We start from the raw sequence: 18386 nt of genomic DNA on the forward strand, positions 1-18386 counted from the left end.
AAAGTCATCATTCCGATAACGTAGAAACGCTACTTTATCTATAGCGAAGAAGCTTGCGTTGCGTGATGGTGTGCCGTCTCTCCTGTGTAGTAATAAGATCGAGAAAGAGAAGCGGGAGCATGCCAAGCAGCACGGGATGATCAGGACGGAGATCAGTGGAGGAGAGATTGCTGAGGAGATGGAAAAAGAGAGACGGGCCTTTCAGCTCCAGATGTGTGAGGTAAGGGATGTGCTTCACCTTTCAGCCAGCTGTGGTAGGCTTTAAGCAGGAGACTGAGGGCTGTTCTCATCTCATTTCAGTATCTCATCAAAGTGAATGAAATCAAAATCAGGAAGGGGGTCGACTTGGTGCAGAACCTCATCAAATATTTTCACGCCCAGTGCAAGTACGTTCTTCCCATTTTTTTTTTTTTACAAAAAACAAAACAAAGCCACATAAATAAATAAATAAATAAATAAATAAATAAAGGCGGATAGTTCTCTGAAAGCGCCACGGTTGAAATGAGCCATCATTTTTCAAATGCTCTCTCCGTCCAGTTTCTTTCAGGATGGGTTAAAAGTTGTGGAGAATCTTAAACCAACACTGGAAAAACTGTCCACGGACTTAGCAGGAGTGAGTTTGGGATCTTCCTGACTATGTAACACCTCAACATCTTTGTTTCGCATCCTGACGTACTTCTGAATCTTTCTTTCTGTAAATAAGGTTAAACAATCACAAGAAGGAGAAAAGAAGCAGCTGATCCAGCTTCGAGATGTTCTAAAGTCATCCTTACAAACAGAACAAAAAGAAGTGAGGTTCATCATTTTTTCTTGAAGTTGAGGTTTACACCCCACCGCTTGATGGGTGAAAAATAAATGTATGGCTTTTTTTGTAGATTATCTCCAAAAGACAATTACATTTGAATTTTAAGGGGTTTTCGAGGCCTAAAACACATGTAATAGTGATTTTGATAAGTTTGTATTCGTATTGATATACCGTTTGACTAGTTTCATTTATCTGAGCGAGTCTCATTAAGGTGTCTAATATCTAGGGCTGTAAGACTCAAGTCCAGGCTTGGGACACTTTCTAGATTGACTTGCACTTGTCTTGGACTTATTGGGATTTCTACTGAGACTCGTCTCTGTATTTGGTATTGGTATCGGTCTAAGAATTTGTAAAAAATAAATAAATAAATAAATAATAATGTTTTTACATTGACAAAATTTTGACGTCTGCAAAGAATTCTGATGGTTTTTGGCTACAGTCTTAAATTAGTCGTGCTTTCATGTTGGCCTCATCAAGACTCCATCTCAGCTACTTCTCTTCTTGGACTCGTCTTGGACGTGACAGTGGTGGTCATGACAACAGCCCTAGTAATCACCACATAACCTAATAGTATAGAACAGCACATGTTGACTGTCTGATTGAGGGCATGGCACGCTTACATTCTCAAGTAATCAGACACGTGAAGAGCTCATGGAGTGCTAAAAACACTTAGCACAAAATACCTGCATACGTTTAGGCACGCCATTAGCACGATACCACAATGCAAATGTTCATATATGCGTAAGAAATATAGACACAAAGACGTGGACAACCAGCGGAAGAAGAAGAAACTTAGCTTGACGCACTTTCCAGGAATCGCCCACGTTTAAATATAGGACGATGAATGATTTGTCTTTTATCAGATGAAGGGAAAGAAGGTGAAAGAACATTTTTGAAAAACCCAATTAAAATGATGCATCTTTGTCAGGACTCTCAGGCCAAACAGAGCACAGGCTACAGTCTCCACCAGCTGCAGGGGAACAAGGCTTACGGCACAGAGTGCGCTGGGATTCTCTACAAACGCAGTGAAGGGTGAAGAAAATACCTTACTCTACACACTGGCTTTGTTTTTAAAGTCTGTAGGGTACAGCACTCCTAACTTAATAGTCTGTTTTATAATAGAACATTTCTGTTCCCTGTTTAATATATTTGTCGAACGCTGTTTAAGAGGAACACTTTGTAGATTTACGTTTCGAAGATATTGGATAAATTAAGCCAAAATGCCCTTTGTCTTTCGGATGCTTTCAGGCTGAGGAAGGTGTGGCAGAAACGGAAGTGCGCAGTGAAGAATGGATACTTGACCATTTGGCACGGAACGGTAAGAGAAAAATCCGATCCGACAACATGCCCGTTTCCACCCAAACTGAAAACCACTCAGTTGTTTCTCAACAAGGCTTCTTCGAGTTAACCCGCTTGGGTTAATGTGTACAGTAGCTTCCAACCCTGCAGACAGTGAATCAAACAGGAAGAGCTTGAGCACAAGTGGAGAATGCCAGTAACTTATGTTTCATTCATTCAGTAGCAACAGGCTGAGAAGCACAGTCCAAATGTCTCCATCCCTGGCTCCTCCTAGGGGATCCCCAGACATTCCCAAGCCAACTGTGAGATATACAGTATCGCCAGTCAGTCCTGGGTCTGCCTTCACGGCTTTATGTATGGGAATGTGCCTGATACAGCTCTCGAGAGACGACCACATGGCATCCTTGTAAACTGCCCAAACCACCTCATCTGGCAGGGCGCACGGTGGCTTAGTGTTTGGCGTGTTTGCCTCAGGGTTGAGGGTTCGAGTCCCGTCACGGCCCCGCGTGCGCGGAGTTTTCACGTCCTTCGGGGATTTCTTCTCGGTACTCCGGTTTCCTCCCCCAGTCCAAAGACATGCATCGTAGGCTGATCGACGTGTCCAAATGGGTCCGTGCTGTATGAATGTGTGTGTGATAGATCGGCACCGCATCCAGGATGTCCCCCATGCCCCCTGATAAATGCTCCAGGTTCAATGTGACCTTGGTAAGGATAAATGATACAGAAAATGGATGGATGGACCTCATCTGGCTCCTCTTGATTTGGAGGAGCAGCGGCTCTACCGCAAGCTTCTCCTAGATTGTTGTCCTATCAAAGAGAATAAGTCCTTCAACCCCGTGGAGGAACTACATTTCTGCCACTCGCAACAGGTAAAAATGTACTCATGCTGTCTCCACTTTTAAAAAAAAATAGTCATTTAAAGCTGTGATATTTTTTAGACTAGCGTATCATCCCATGAACAGTTTTAAACCTCCTAGTCACACTCCTATGGTCAATGACTATAAGTAAGGATAGTGATGTAGACTGACCAGTAAACAGAGAACTTCATCCACAAACCGAAGTCCTGCTTCACCACCACAGTCTGGAACAGCAGCTGTAACACTGCCGCCTAGTCTCACGCTGCCGTTTTCCGAACAAGATCGCAAGATACTTAAACTTATCCAGCACCTCGGAGATGCTCATTTTCAACTCGCGGCAGTGAAACGTACGAGCCGATGTCATTTCTACAGCGTTTCGTTTCATCAGGCATTCTCGCGTGGGCGTAAAAACTGTACCTTCCTAAATGTATATTGTATACGCTTCAGCTGATTGCACGCTATCCATCTTTTTTGCCTTTACAGGCAAACACACCACCAGCCAAACTCAACCTGTTGACCTGCCAAGTGAAGTGCAACCTAGAGGAAAAGAAGAGCTTTGATCTCATATCCCGTGAGTCACCACCACAAACATTACGTAAACATTCACTTTTACTGTCCACAAATGGCCTGCGTGTTGGAAAGTGAACTGCCCTTTATACCTCTTCTCTGTGTTGAAACAGATGACCGTACATATCATTTTCAAACAGAAGACGAAGCCGAATGTCAACTGTGAGTTCCAGTATGCGCGGATGTGTATTTTCACACCGACGTCTCTTCTCGGAGACGATACGATTCTGAGCCCTGCTTACGTTTTTGGAATCCTCTTTTAGATGGGTGTCCGTGCTGCAGAACAGTAAAGAAGAAGCCCTGAACAACGCCTTTAAAGGGGATCAGGACGAGGGCGAGAACAATATCGTGCAGGAGCTTAGCAAAGCTATCGTGAGTGAAGTGAAGAGGATGAGCGGCAACGATGTGTGCTGTGATTGTGGAGCTCCTAGTAAGTGCTGTATTTCATCCTCCTTTGCTACCGTCGACTTCTTACGCACATTCAGGTCACATGCTGTATAATTAACAGATGCATGTAGGGAAAACGTAATAAACTACTAATCGAAGGATGTCTCACCCCAAAAATACACGCCGCCATCACTGTGTACCTGCTTCAAATGATGTCGTTTCATTCTTAAACGAACTGTTTATTTTTTTTATAGCAGGTATAGCCAATATGTACAAATGTTAGTTCAAAATGGAACTCTGTGATAGTCTGTATCACTTCTTGGAACCATTCTGTCATTAGACTTGGTGTGGTTGGTAGGTATTCAAACAACTCATGTTAATAAATGTCTTTAGGATAGCCACAGATGGTGATCTGCAGGGTCCAAGCACGCTTTTTTTTTTAACATAGAACAACAATGAACATACTTTACAAGTTTTCTGAGGTCGCTCGATATTTGCAGATTCTAATACTTACAGACAAGAACAATGCAGCGTGTCAAATTTCATCCCCAACTGACTTAGAGCCGTAGACTTAGATGGCAGAATTACAGTTAAATTACTAACATATATGACCACATTCAATATGTTTTGTCCTTAAGGTAGAAATACGTTTTGCGCTCAACTTTGAAATAAAACAGATGTTATCCCTGCAGATCCATCATGGCTCTCCACTAACCTGGGGGTTCTTATCTGCATCGAATGCTCGGGGATCCATCGGGAAATGGGGGTGCATTACTCCCGAATACAGTCTCTGACTTTAGATGTGCTGGGAACATCAGAACTCTTGGTAAGCCTGGATAACGTTCCAAATTTGGTTAATAGGGACGTCCTGGCTGAGAAGTGTCTAACGCTATCAAATCTCTGTGCAGCTGGCGAGGAATGTGGGAAATGCAGGCTTCAATGATATCATGGAGGCAAAACTATCAGGAGAGGAAATACCCAAACCTAACCCCTCTAGTGACATGTGAGTCACGGTTTTCTTTTCTACTTTTGTTGAGTTAATCAGGCTGTTCTTGAGTAAATGGGGTGTTCAAGCTTCGGACGTTATACATACAGATGATCGCTGAATCGTTTGTTTAATCCGGCAGGCGGAGCCGCAAAGATTTCATCACAGCTAAGTACACAGAGAAGCGCTTTGCTCAGCGCAGACGTACCGATCCGACCGCCAAACTGCGCAGCCTGTATGATGCGGTGAAGAGCCGCGACATCTTCTCCCTGCTGCAGGTCTACGCTGATGGAGTGGACCTGACCGAGACCTTCCCTATGGCCAACGAACATGTGAGTTAAATATCACTTCCTTTAAGAATCGAGTACGCGTGGTGGTGTAACGTTTCCGTAATTATGTACAGTTAATTACATTTCACAAGTTCGTTCTCATTTTAGTGGTCAGAAAATAAATAAATAAATAATTGTTTCCTGTTTTTTTTTTTTTGTGCAAGAAATGGAACTGGACTTCAGCGTTGTGCTTGAAGGACACGACTGTTTTGGTATTGCATCGGTGCTAATATGGTCTCTGCAGGCAGTAACGCCGGCACTATTTTTACACGAAGTGCGTGCAAAAAATCCCACTGCACCAGTAATATTCGAACGCCACACCCCCTATTGTGCTGCTTCACTTGCGCCAGCACAGGCATGTTTATTTATAACCACAAAAAGGTAATCGAGTGACAAAGCAAACAGCAAAATTGGCTCCTCTCCAAGCAAACTAGCAATAAGCTGGCAGTGACAGACAGAATCGCACGTGTGCATGCATGCGAGCAGAGACCTTGAAGCCCTAATGCAGAGCAGCTGAACGAGTCTTGAAATAGGTCCATGAAATAGGAACGGAGGAAACTCTGGTGTGAATATTTTACCTGCTTATCTGTTTTGCTGTGTAGTACAGTATTAGTATATCCCAGGATGTCAGGAGGTTGGGGTCAGAGCGCAGGGTCAGACGTGATACAGCGCCCCCTGGAGCAGAGAGGGTTAAGGGCCTTGCTCAAGGGCCCAACAGTGGCAGCGTGGCAGTGCTGAGCAGGGCTTGAACCCCCGACCTTCCCATCAGTAACCCAGAGCCTTAACCACAAAAACACTTATCGTACTTACTGGCTTTTCTCATTGATGTCTGTCAATACTCTTACAGGAGCAGGGTGAAACAGCGCTACATTTGGCCCTACGAATAGTAGACAGAAACTCCCTCCATATTGTAGACTTCCTTGTACAGAACAGGTATGGCCGCATTATAAAGAAAAAATAAGGACACCATTGTGGTTCTCATGTTACACAAGGTGTGCGTGTGTGTGTGTGTGTGTGTGTGTGTGTGTGTGTGATTTTGCAGTGGGAATCTGGACAAACAAACTGTGAAAGGAAACACAGCACTTCATTACTGCTGCCTGACAGACAACAACGAGTGTCTGAAACTTTTACTTCGGAGCAAAGCCTCTGTCACCATGAGTAAGCTCTAATATCTGGGTTCATGCTAATGTAGACAGCACAGGTGTGATTGTTTTTAAAGGCACTGTGGTGTACCGTAATTGACCCTGCATAAAAAGCCATTGGCATTTTCTGCGTTTGTTGGTTTTACACAAGGAAACGGTAAACTAATGCTTGAATGCACTTTTCTCTAGCCAATGAAGCTGGAGAGACGCCACTGGATGTTGCCAAGAGGCTGAAACACACACAGTGTGAGGAGCTGGTAGGATATATACAATTAACTCATCATGATGTTCAGGGACATTTGTGACGTGGCACATTACCATGCTGGATGTAGCCATTATAAGTTGGGTAAACTGTGGCCGTAAAGGGAGCCGCATGGTCAGGAACAATCATTCATGCTGCCGAGATCAAATTCTGACCCTCCCCTCGAGATTCATCGGACCAGGTGACATTTCTCCAAACTTCACCTGTCCGGTTTGCACTGCTGCAACATGATTGGCTGATTGCATGAATGACACCAGTCCATGTACACACACATCAGTACACTCATTCACATCAAAGGGCAATTCAGCATAGCCAGTCTGCCTACCTGCTTGATTTTTGGTAAGTGGGAGGAAACCAGAGAACCTGGAGGAAATCCCACGCAGACACAGGAAGAACATGCAAAACTACACATAGACAGTAACCTACGGAAGCTCAGGATTTAATACGGGGATCCCGGCGTTATGAGAAGGTGATGCTACCCGCTGCACCTCCATGTCCGTGTAACACCAATTTTTTGTTGTTTAAGTGCTTGATTATGGAACCACTATACCAATCATTTTATTATTTCGGAAAAGCTGTATTGGCCTTCAAAGCAAGTTTTGGGTGACTAAAGTCCTGCTGTAAACGAATGGCAGGATCATTGCTGATTTTCTCTCTCACTCTCTGTGGCAGCTGATCCAGGCACAGACTGGCAAGTTTAATGTCCATGTGCATGTGGAGTATGAGTGGTGCCTGCACAATGAAGACATGGATGAGAGTGATGACGAAATGGAGGACAAGGTGCTCAATGCCATGATGCTGTTCTCATTCATTCACAAAGTTCCTCTGTTTTACAAGTATTATTAAGAATTTATTGGACATTGTTATGGATTCATATAACGCATGCATGAGCTGTATCTGAATATTTTCTACTTCCACGTGGTGCAGCCAATCCCTCAGAAGCGAGAGGAGCGGCCTGTAAGCTGCTTCCTCCCAGGCAACACCTCTATCCAGCCCAACATGGCTGCACTGGCACGGGATGTGGTCAACGCTGTCCGGGAAAAGCAGAGAGGCTTCATCCCCAGCATGATGTGTAACGAGACCTACGGCACCATGATGGATCTCAGTCCTCCTCCCTCTAACATACTCACTGTCCCCATACCGCAGCTCCCTCCACGCAACCCAGTCCTGGGTAAGCATCTGGATGACTCTAATACCTACGGTACATACACATGCTGTATGCTGAATATGCTTTATTAATAAGAATGTAATGATCTCCAGCATACAGCATATGTATGTTGTATTTTCAGGAGTTGGCAGTTGGAATCCTTTGGAGACAGTAGGGAGGCAGCGATCCTCCTCAGACCCGCCCAACCCTACCAGTCCAGAGAGCAACGTCTATGGTAAGTGACTGGCCTCATTTTAATCGAATACAGTGTGCCTACCCATTTCCAGTATGGTGTCTCTCTAACTGGTGTTCCCTCTCCCTTAGTTCTTCCTCCTGCTCCTCCTGCTCCTCCTCTTCCTCCTCCAGTTGTCAAGAAGCCAAATGTCCAGACAAAGAATGCCCTTTTGCCCCCAGTACCAGCTGCACCGACAGTCCCGCCCATTACTCAAAAGCTTCCAGTTCCCCAGGCTCCCACCATTCCCACCGCCCCACCACTAATTCCAGTGCCCCCTCCTCCCCCAATGCCCCCACCCCCATACAAATCCACACCACCAAGTATACCCATACTGCCCAGAGCCCCTACACTCAAACCCATCCCAGGGTAAGACCACTAGGCTTTCTCAGGGTCTCTTTGGATGTTTAACAGTTATCAATTTATACAATCTGTAACAGTTGCGTCAGAGAAACATATACGTAGAAACTTTATGAACCCTTTAGGATGCCGGATGGAACTTTTGAAAGAGTGTAGTATCATATGCTGCTCGGTATTCTGGTCCATCCTCCAATTTCACTCATATTTATGATTTCAGAGCTGAGAAAAATCTTCCCAAGCTGCAACCACACAGGCCTAGGCCCGGTGAAACAGTCGGTAGGCTTCAAACGTGAAGAAAATGCATCTTTTTGCTCAGCTATTGGGGCATTTTATATCAGATACTGTGTTGTATTGATATATTCATATTTTTATGAAGTGTAATTTCTTTATTTCCTAATATTTTTGAACAGAAAAAGATGCTTCCCTCTCAGCACAGAGTTCTGTACCAACAGCACCTCCTGCTCCACCCCCTTTCCCCAAACCTAAAATGCCTCAGACAGTAAGTCAGCACTCCAACAGAACAGTTTCACTCAGTTTCACACACTGAGGGGAAAATAAGCATTCAGACACTTTGGCTTTTGTTATTCAAAGCTGCAGTATCGAACTTTTTTTGGTTAAAAATGAACAAAAATCAGTTATGACGTGTTCAAAACTCTCTCCTTACTTTACCCCGATTCACACTGGAAAGCTTAACGTAATGATTTATAATTTGAGCTGTCGGAAACAGAAAGAAGAAGAGCCGGCTACGACATCGCGTGTGTGTGTGTGTGGGTGCCGAGGATGGTGGAGTGTTTGTAGCTTGTTCTTACAACAGTTGCTTAGAATTTAAAACTCGATGGCTGCTTTTGATCTGGATAATTCTAAACGCAATCATCGCTGACATCTGGGGAATCAGCTGTTGTCAAAAACCGAGTAACTTCGGACCGTCGAGAGCCTGCAGTCAGAAAGGGAAAGCGAAAGAGCCCGTGCTAGAACGAGAATAAATATCGGCATGGGGTTTGAGAGGTGGCGAAAAATGAAGGATTTTAAAATCCTTCATACATTTGAAAAGGGATTCAAGTCAGGAGATTGGCTAGACCAGGGGTTCCCAAACTTTTCCAGGACAAGGCCCCCCGAATGCTATTAACATTTGACCGAGGCCGCCCTTTTGAAGATGTCTTTAAAACACATTAAAAATACAGACTTCTGAATATATCCCCCCTTTTTTATTTACATCTTACATCTTTACATCACATTACATTAGGAATTTATTGTGTGTGTGTGGTTGTATGAGAGTGAGAAAGAGAAAACATACTAGTCGGAGGGATGGGCTTGGTGTCTCCGACACAGTTTGTTGAGGCCCCCGGGCGCCCCCTGGTGGCCTCCAAGGGGGCCGCGGCCCCCACTTTGAAAACCACTAGGCTAGACCATCAAGGCCTTCTAGAGTTATTTTGGCTGTATGTTTGGGGTTGTCATCTTGTTGAAACGAATCATCATCTCCCCAGATTCAGTTTTTTGACCGATGAGATTATGTCTGCGTTGATGGTGCGTAATGCCTCAGTACTGTTTGCAGAGAAGCAGCCCCCTATCATGATGCTCCATACTTCACTGTGGGTGTGGTGCTTATGGGATATTACACTCAACCCTTCTTTCTGCAAACAGGACATTATACTTTTATAAAATATATACTTTTGTTTCATCTTTTGCTCCAAAAGAGTTTTGATTGAAATGTAACTGCTTTATTTAAAAGCTGGACTTCGTTTATTTATTTATTTATTTATTTATTTTAAATCTGAGGAGCTGTGCGTGGGGTGTATGAAATCGGAATACTTTTCCCCTATCAGTTTAATCTGATCAGCGTAGCTTTGTTTTGTTTGTGCATACGTATGAATACAACGGGTTTTTTTTTTCTGCACATAGTTCTGCGTACAAAGCTGAAAGACATAAACGTGTAAATCTGAAGTGGATATACGCGCTGGAAGTATATTAAATAACAAAAACGGTGCGTGAATACTTATTTCCCCTCACTGTAAAAACATTCCAGAGACATGGTAGGCGGGGTCCACACATCCATGGGTTCTTTGGTTTGAAATGACATTATGTTGAATTAAAGCGCTTAATAGAATATTCAATTGTTTAATTCAAATCGGCATTGTCTGCGTTAGGCTAGACACCGGTGAAGCAGGTGTCATTGAATATATATGGCAAAGTGTCAAAGTATTGTGGATACGCTTGAGGATACTCAAAGTAGAAGAAGGTCAAAAGTTAGTAAAAAAATTACATTCCCAACATCTAATTGTGTGTGTGTGTGTGTGTGTGTGTGTGTGTGTGGTAGAAAATTAAACTTAAGCGGGTGAAAGCTATCTACAAGTGTATAGCTGATAAACCAGATGAGCTGACTTTCAAGGAGGGAGAAGTGATCATAGTAGATGGAGAGGAAGACAAGGAGTGGTGGGTGAGTGTACACACACACACACACACACACACACAGTTTATATGAAGTGTTGGAAGGAGTTAAGCATTAGCTATGAAGCAAGACACCCCCACGTATTCACCCATGTTTTACCAGAGTCTCTCCTCTAACGGTGTGTTGTGTCGCTCAGGTGGGGCACATTGAGGGGGATCCTACCAGAAGAGGAGCTTTCCCTGTTTCATTTGTGCACTTCATCACTGACTGATTTTAGCCAAGATCTGAGATGGACATCGAGACTGCTGCTGCAGTGTACGGGATTGTATCTCCCTCACGGCCACATGTTGCGGTTTAATAGAATAAATACGGGAATTCATCACTTAAGCTTCCTTTACGTCAGCCGTCTCACTCCAGGGACTCGATGCCTTGAGCCCGGATTCATCAGGACGCCGGGTACCTTTAGTGTGAGGCCAAATATCCGCCGGACTTCTGTTCTTGTGTTCAAAGAGTATTCTGTATGATTTCTTCTGTTTTTGTGTACATCTCATACTCAGTAGTTTTGAGGAAACACACGATACAGTTTTTATTTATTATTTTTTACCGAAGCAAAAAAAGTTCTCCAACACCCATCACCTGTGTGAAAAAATAATTGCCCCCTTAAACTTAAAATCCGGTTGTGCCACGTTTAGCAGCAATAACTGCAACCGAACGCTTCTGATAACTGGAGATCAGTCTTTCACGTTCTTCTAGGACTAGGATTTACTCCTACGCTTTGGATCGTCGTCTCGCTGCATAATCCAGTCGCGCTCGAGTTTCAACTTACGGACTGAAGACCGGACATTCTCCTGTAGGATTTTCTGCTAGAGAGCAAAGTTCACGTTTCCGTCAATTACTGCAAGTCGTCCAGAACCTGAAGCAGCAGAGCATCCCCACACCATCACACCGCCTCCACCATGCTTGACCGTAGCTGTGATGTTCTCTTTGTGAAATTCTGTGGATTATGCAGCAAGACAACGATCCAAAGCATTCAGTTTTGACTTCGCAAAAACCTGCAATTTTAACAGGGGTGTGTAGACTTTTTTTTTTTTTTAATATCCACTGCAGGTCTATAATGCTGCATTAGTGAAGTAAAGGTAACAGTCTCTGCTGTTACATACATTATAGCAGGTCAAAATAGTAGTTCCGAACATCTTTATACATTTTTGATTACTGTTAATTTTGTGAAAAGACGACACTTCTCGCCGTCACGGCACCGATATCTTCTCTTATCTGAGCTAGACACTGAAACTGCATCTCACCCACTGCCACAAGGTACGCAAGAAAGTTATTTGAAAATATTTTGATAAGTGAACCTTTTATTGACGGTCATTCCACTCCGGTGATTTCATTCCTCAAGCACAGATCATTTAGTAACTTGAGGTAACATTAGACACCCCGAGAGGCCAAATATCACCTAGACCTTTATTGCTTTTAAATGGCATTTTGTTGGAGTTGGTTTTCAATGCGACTGTAGGTGTGTGTCTCAGTTCGCGCTCTCATCTCATGTGACTCAACGTTTTCCCCTAAGCTCCGTTACCGCACAAAGTCATTACATGTTATTACACATTGTTGATTTATTATTTTTTTAATTTTCTGAATTTTAAACATAAAATACAACAAAACGAAATACGTGATCGTGTCTGCTTGGGAAAGACTGTGAAGAATGAATTCGTAATGCTTGAAATTTCACTTTTGAACAATTTCTTGTACGCGTATAAAAATAAAGCTTATAAATCTGTGATCCTATCAACATATTTCACATTTTACAGCAGCAGGTCCCCAAATAAGCTCTCCTGGAGATTAACAGCAGTTTGTGACTGTATGCAGTCCTTTCGACACGGTTTCGGCTGCTCCATAGATAAGCGTTCGTTTTCGGAACCTTACGCGCTCCGGACAGCGGGAGAGACGGTCGGAAGATCTGCAGGGAAACGGGAGGACATAGATCATCACTTATCTCTCCGCTTGGAGGTGCAGCACACCTAAATGAGCACAATCAGGATGAGAGTATAACCTGCGAGGAGTGGCGTCGTCTCGATCCTGCTCTCCTCCAGCGTAAGGAAACGGCCGGTTCTAAGCTGCTCCGACTGCGTGGTTGTGTCCGACCCGTTCGTTTCACACGTCAGCACGTGGATGGGACCTCTGGAGCCCTTCAGGTGGATCTTAATACAGTCCTGGTGCAGGTGATACAGACGAAGATACACGTCATCGGTACTGCCATAACCATGAGCCATTTAATAGGATATAAAACAGATGAAGTCCGATAAGCACGATCACCTCAGACGATCTAGTTACAGTTATACGATCCGAATATAAGAATGATGAAATACATGCAGGCCAATCTAGTCAAAAACCCATTACTGGTCCACCAGCTTGTTTTAATATCATGTAAAGCCCATGGACAGATGTTAACTGACTGTTTTAAATCGCGTCACTATGTGAAGGGCTTTCCGCTTCTCCTAAGACGCTACCTCGGTGGGTGTAGGAACCTCCAGCTTGGTCTCCTCAGGAGCTCTGATGGCGATCACGGTCTGATCCTGGAAGGCGGCGATCCGACAGACGTCGTCGTACGTCACGTAAGCGGAGGTGAAACTGCAGTTAAGGTCGACATGTGGGAAATCTGATACCGTAAGAATGCTTGGCAGTTCCTTTCAGAGAAGTGATACAGTTCTTTCCCTAAACACTTCTTTCGTTTCTAGCCTACTGCAGCTCTGAGGCAAAGGAATCCGATCGTTACGCTGCAAGTCGCTCAATTCCACGACCCACCGATAGGCGCTGCAAATACGCAGGTTCGGACTCGCTGTGAAGAAAGAAATTAACATTACTCATGACGTAGAGAGGTGAGCCCATCATGATGGAGTGAAATTGGAAGCAAAATAAAATAATTAAAAAAAAACCCTCAACAGCAAACTGCTTGGATTTAGTCTTGCTCCCAACATTAAGCTCACTGCAGTTTGAATTAAAAACGTACCGGTATAAACGCTCGGTCTGATTTCTAAATCGTTCCCATGGTAACGATAACCCCCCCCCAGGGATTACGTCTGAAAAGACACGTTATTTAACAAACAAAACATATCATCTACTGATACGGTTCACCTTGCTGTAGGGAAATGTTTATTTAACGTCTACAGAAAGCGTTCCTCGTGTTGTTTACTACGCCGCGATAAGCTACGTTCTTTTTTTTCCCCTGGCCGATTAACCTGAAGAAAAAAAAAGTGAGAAAACGTTATCCGTTCATAACACGACTAACGCTAACGTCTCGATCTCGTGGGCGTTCCACGTTATTAAGCGTGACGGCGAACGGCTGGGGAAAAAGATACCACGCGTCTGTAACCGCTCGCGAATCGCTGTGGTATGAGAGGAAGAGAACGCGTCGGGATGTGCCGTCATAGGAAGAGATTCAGATGGGGGTTGGTAAGAGTAAGTCCGGATTTGCTTCACGTCACGCTGACGCCGATCGTTCTCCCTTGGTTGTGGTTTATTCGGTGAGACTGACGTACAGTACGGATATTAACGCAGTAGTACATTTTAACGCAAACAACAGACGTGATGCTACGTTCTTATAGCCGCGGTCGCTAGCTAAGTGCTGTGCTAATCGCTCAGGGCCCCTTAGCTGTTCAGAAAGATCTCGTCTGTCTTCGATTCAATAGATCGACGCTGTTCTGTTGGGCTTCATGTCATAATGAAGACTCCTGCTGCTCTACAGGCATGTGAGGATATTTAGCATTTTCTGTGAGGTCTGTTAGGGCAAACAGCTGCTGGGCACAGTCTTTAATTAACCAGTCCAGAGACTCCTCCATCGTCTTTAGGTTTAGCAGATCGCTCTTCATCTTGCCCTTCCACTGGCCTTTGAAACAGCTAATTGGTGATGGACCCCTGTGACAAAAGAGAAAGAAAGAAAAAAAAAATCAAATCAAACGCCACATTCTTATTAGATGACGGGACGTAAGAACCTTTCGCTCTGGACCACTGCGCTGCTTCTGCATCCGAGCAGGGGTTCGTAGAACGATTCGGTAACTTATTCCGTCCCTGACGGTCGGTATCGCTGAATACTAAAATCCCTGCAGTCATGTAAAACCGAAAAAAAAACCATCATGCGGTTCCTCCCGGAAGCCGGGACGCGTGCGCAAGTGTGGATTAACGCGACACCTCGGCCTGTACTTACACCCACTGAATCTTGCTTTTTGACTTCTTTGCAATGAGCTTAATACCGTTGAGTACGTTGGTGATGTCATACACCCGCCTCTTGCGAGTGCCTAGTTTTTCCGTGGCCTCGTTGAGGTCGAGAATTCCTTCCGGAGCTGCGTGGAGCAGATCCATGAAACGCTTGGTGAGCCGTCCAAGCGTTACTTCGGAGCGAGGAGTGGCGCCTGAGAAACAGGATAAACACCGAACACGTGTTCAAATCGATCATTACGTCTAACGAGTAAAGAAATCACTAGGAAGTACCCGAGTGCAGAATTAGCAGTCGGGTTAAAATGATTTTTATCTGCTATGGTGCGCTACAGCGTCACTATTGGTCAAAAAGAGCAGATACTTAAATTGATTTCTCAAGTGCTTTAAGTAAAGATTATTTATTTATTTATTTTTTTTAAAAAAAATCTCAATTTCGTACCATATTTTGCACGGACACGTTTCTTTCCCGTTGCATTTTTAAGATTCTCTTGGCTGGTGGAAAAGAAAAAAAAAAAAAAAAGGGAAAATACATTACTAAAACAAATCCGGAAAAGACACAAGATTTTGTAAACAATTCTATACAGAAAAGATTCTTATTTCCCAGATCGGTGTCCGACGCCGAGAGAGTCTGACGTCCACAACTAGATCATAACTTACAGTCTTTCCAGCCACTCCTTCTCAGCTTCCTCATCGATGTTCAGTGGCTCTTCCTCTGTATAATCAGAGTCTTCACATTCCTCGTCATCCTCATCTTCTTCATCTTCATCGTCGTCGTCGTCGTCCTCGTCGTCGTCCTGCTCGTCGTCGTCCTCCACGTCATCATCTGCTGGAATTTCAGTCTACAGGAAACAGAGGGTTAAAAAGGAAGGCTATTGGTTAGATTTACGAGGCTGCTTTTCCACTGACCAACACACTACACTGATCAAAGTGGGCTCACGGGACGGTGAAGTCACGTGTGTCAAAAGTGCCTGCTGCGAAATAGATGATACCGTGGTAATTATGATCCAGTGTTATTAAAGTTCTTACGGTTATTATTCATTTATTATAAAAGTGCTGTGAAATGGTTTTAAATCCATTTTGTAACTGGCTTCACCTTCTGTGGGTGAAAAGTGCAGGAATAAAAGCGTTCATGACCTCGACACATTAAATATTCGCGTGTCGGTGGAGACTCGTGACTGTGGATTTTGGTGGGAAAGGACTACATTAATAACGGCACAGCCTCGAACAAAATGACGTCGAGAGACGATCACACTTGACGTAGGCTACTAGGGAATGTTTAGAGTAACCCCATAGTCAACAGTAGCCGAGTCGACAACATACGGTCATTCCGCATACCGTACCGTCTACACGGAAGACAAGGACACCGATTCTCACGCATTTCTGATGCACAGACATGATAAACCCTATAATCCCGCTTTCTCTCTGCCAAACTATACAATATAAATTACTACAGAAATGGTTCTGTACATCACAGACACACTCTCTGCGCTTACACATCACTTTTCTTTGCAGAGACTCACTCAATTTAATTCCGATTCTGTCTACTTCATTTTGTTTGAGGCTATGTCGTTACTACTGTCGTCCTTCCAGTCTGTTGTTTACCTCACACGTATGTTGTATATATTATTCACGGACATTTTTTTCTTTATTTTATTATTACTACTCTTTTTGAGGTTGCACATATCTTTATTTAATATTCAGTGTGGGTGTTTTTTTTTGTAGAGCTGCAATTTTGCTTTTAATTTTATTGGTATTCTTTATGCAGCTGAACAATTTCCTTCGTAGGATTAATAAAGTACATCTATCCATCTATTATTTGTCATTTTGTAAAACAAGGTGTTGGGAGGCATAACTGTCATTAACACTCAAGTTGTTTGCTCCGCCATTGTAAACATTCAGTGAGTGAGCATGGTGCAGTGTGATTCCTGCCCCAGTGGGCCTCTACTTGCTCTTGCTGCAGTTCCCACTTTTGACCACTAGGTGCACTATAACAACTCTATGGTACCTCCTGTCCTGCACATGGTCGTGTTTTCTCTGCTCTAACACACCCACTTCAGCTCAGGAAGGGCTGTTAAGTAGCTGATTAGTTGAATGGGGTGTTTGGAACAGGAAACACACTTAACATGTTCAGGACAGTGGGTATTACAGGACCAGGGCTGGGAACCAGTGAGAAGATCAGCCACTGGTCCACTGGTGTTTTCCCCCCATTTCTTACACTAGAGAGGGTTTGAGACTCCCACGATTTAAGAAATCAAAGTAAAAGTCCTAACCACCACTTCAATCTGGTCTGTAAGCTCATCGCTGGGCTCCACCGGTGAGATCCAGCCGCCCGAGCCCAGTATCCCTCCCTCCAGAGGGGGCATGATGGGGATGGCGTCCGAGCTGATGCCGCCCGGGGTGATGTGCTCGGGCAGGAAGTGATCCTCGCAGATCTTGTGCTCGGCGGAGAAGCGCACCGACTCCCGCAGCGCGGCCATCCACACTCTAACGCGGCCCTGGTCCGCGGGGAAGCTGAAGAAGCGCTTCCGGGGCCTGTTGCGCATTTCCCCCGGTTTCAGGTCGCTTTGGTTCTGGCATCCCCGCACCACACACTTCACCATGTTAACCCCGAAATCTGAACACAGCGCTTCTTTCTACATCGGTTAATGTCCGTGTTTGTTTACACTCGCTGGGTTGAGAAACGCGCACTTACACTATACAAGCGGAAGTGTTTGCCACCGTCACGTGACTCAAAATGAACCAATGAGAAGCTCAAACGATGACTCGCGTCTTCTTCTTCGTGCTCGCCTCTGTTATTTAAACGGAATGCTGCCACCTTGTGGGCCGCAGAGCAAAACGCAAGCTGCTGTGACTGTTGTTAATCCACTGTGCTTAATTCTGAACGGTGTGATTCTGAGGTAGTTGGACTTCATAAGGTGTGACTTGAAGCTAGCTAGCTGCCAATCATGTGGCATCAGTACAATGCATAAAAACATGCAGATACAGGTCAAGAGCTTCAGTTAATATTCACAGCAAACATCAGAATGAGGGAAAAGTGTGATCTCTGTGACTTTGATCGTGGCATGGTTGTCGGTGCCAGACGGGCTGGTGTGAGTATTTCAGAAACTGCTGATCTCCTGGGATTTTCACACACAACAGTCTGTAGAGTTTACTCAGAATGGTGTGAAAAACCAGAAACACCCTGTGTGCGGAGGGTCTGCAAGATGAAACGCCATGTTGTTGAGAGAGATCAGAGGAGAATGATCAGACTGGTCTGAGCTGACATGGAGTCTATAGTAATTCAAATAATCACTCTTTACAACTGTAGTGAGCAGAAAAGCATCTCGGCATGCACAAAACATCTAACCTTGAGGTGGACGGGCTATAACAGCAGAAGACCACATTGGGTTCTACTCCTGTAAGCCAAGAACATG

The 18386-nt window shown here is 44.3% G+C and overlaps 2 protein-coding genes across 3 annotated transcripts in view; one reads left to right on the plus strand and one right to left on the minus strand.

Moving 5' to 3' along the window:
* Positions 1–11044, plus strand: part of asap2b (ArfGAP with SH3 domain, ankyrin repeat and PH domain 2b) — a 21550-nt gene extending 10506 nt beyond the window's left edge. Inside the window, exons 6-28 of the mRNA XM_053613996.1 lie at positions 91–220; positions 301–386; positions 538–613; positions 704–790; positions 1734–1837; positions 2054–2123; positions 3445–3532; positions 3642–3690; positions 3792–3958; positions 4608–4741; positions 4824–4918; positions 5043–5232; positions 6077–6162; positions 6272–6387; positions 6561–6628; positions 7306–7413; positions 7561–7804; positions 7923–8015; positions 8105–8381; positions 8590–8648; positions 8783–8871; positions 10687–10806; positions 10955–11044. Coding sequence (XP_053469971.1) covers positions 91–220; positions 301–386; positions 538–613; positions 704–790; positions 1734–1837; positions 2054–2123; positions 3445–3532; positions 3642–3690; positions 3792–3958; positions 4608–4741; positions 4824–4918; positions 5043–5232; positions 6077–6162; positions 6272–6387; positions 6561–6628; positions 7306–7413; positions 7561–7804; positions 7923–8015; positions 8105–8381; positions 8590–8648; positions 8783–8871; positions 10687–10806; positions 10955–11029 — 2611 coding nt within the window. The 3' untranslated portion in view covers positions 11030–11044. The remainder of the gene's footprint in view (positions 1–90; positions 221–300; positions 387–537; positions 614–703; positions 791–1733; positions 1838–2053; positions 2124–3444; positions 3533–3641; positions 3691–3791; positions 3959–4607; positions 4742–4823; positions 4919–5042; positions 5233–6076; positions 6163–6271; positions 6388–6560; positions 6629–7305; positions 7414–7560; positions 7805–7922; positions 8016–8104; positions 8382–8589; positions 8649–8782; positions 8872–10686; positions 10807–10954) is intronic.
* A 1077-nt stretch (positions 11045–12121) lies between these two features.
* e2f6 (E2F transcription factor 6) lies at positions 12122–17757 on the minus strand. 2 transcript variants are annotated; one of them, XM_053613998.1, is made up of 8 exons: positions 17247–17757; positions 15631–15812; positions 15413–15465; positions 14963–15167; positions 14518–14673; positions 13269–13383; positions 12812–12971; positions 12122–12718 (listed from the first exon to the last, which is right to left on the minus strand). In XM_053613998.1, the coding sequence occupies exons 1-8, from the start codon at positions 17571–17573 to the stop codon at positions 12681–12683; spliced, it is 1236 nt and encodes a 411-aa protein (XP_053469973.1). In that variant the 5' UTR covers positions 17574–17757; the 3' UTR covers positions 12122–12680. The 2 variants fall into 2 exon arrangements, with proteins under 2 accessions (XP_053469973.1, XP_053469972.1); XM_053613997.1 differs by having other exon boundaries at positions 17244–17749.
* Positions 17758–18386: the final 629 nt, after the last annotated feature.

The sequence above is a fragment of the Ictalurus furcatus genome, chromosome 25 (assembly GCF_023375685.1).
Source record: "Ictalurus furcatus strain D&B chromosome 25, Billie_1.0, whole genome shotgun sequence".
Taxonomy (NCBI): domain Eukaryota; kingdom Metazoa; phylum Chordata; class Actinopteri; order Siluriformes; family Ictaluridae; genus Ictalurus; species Ictalurus furcatus.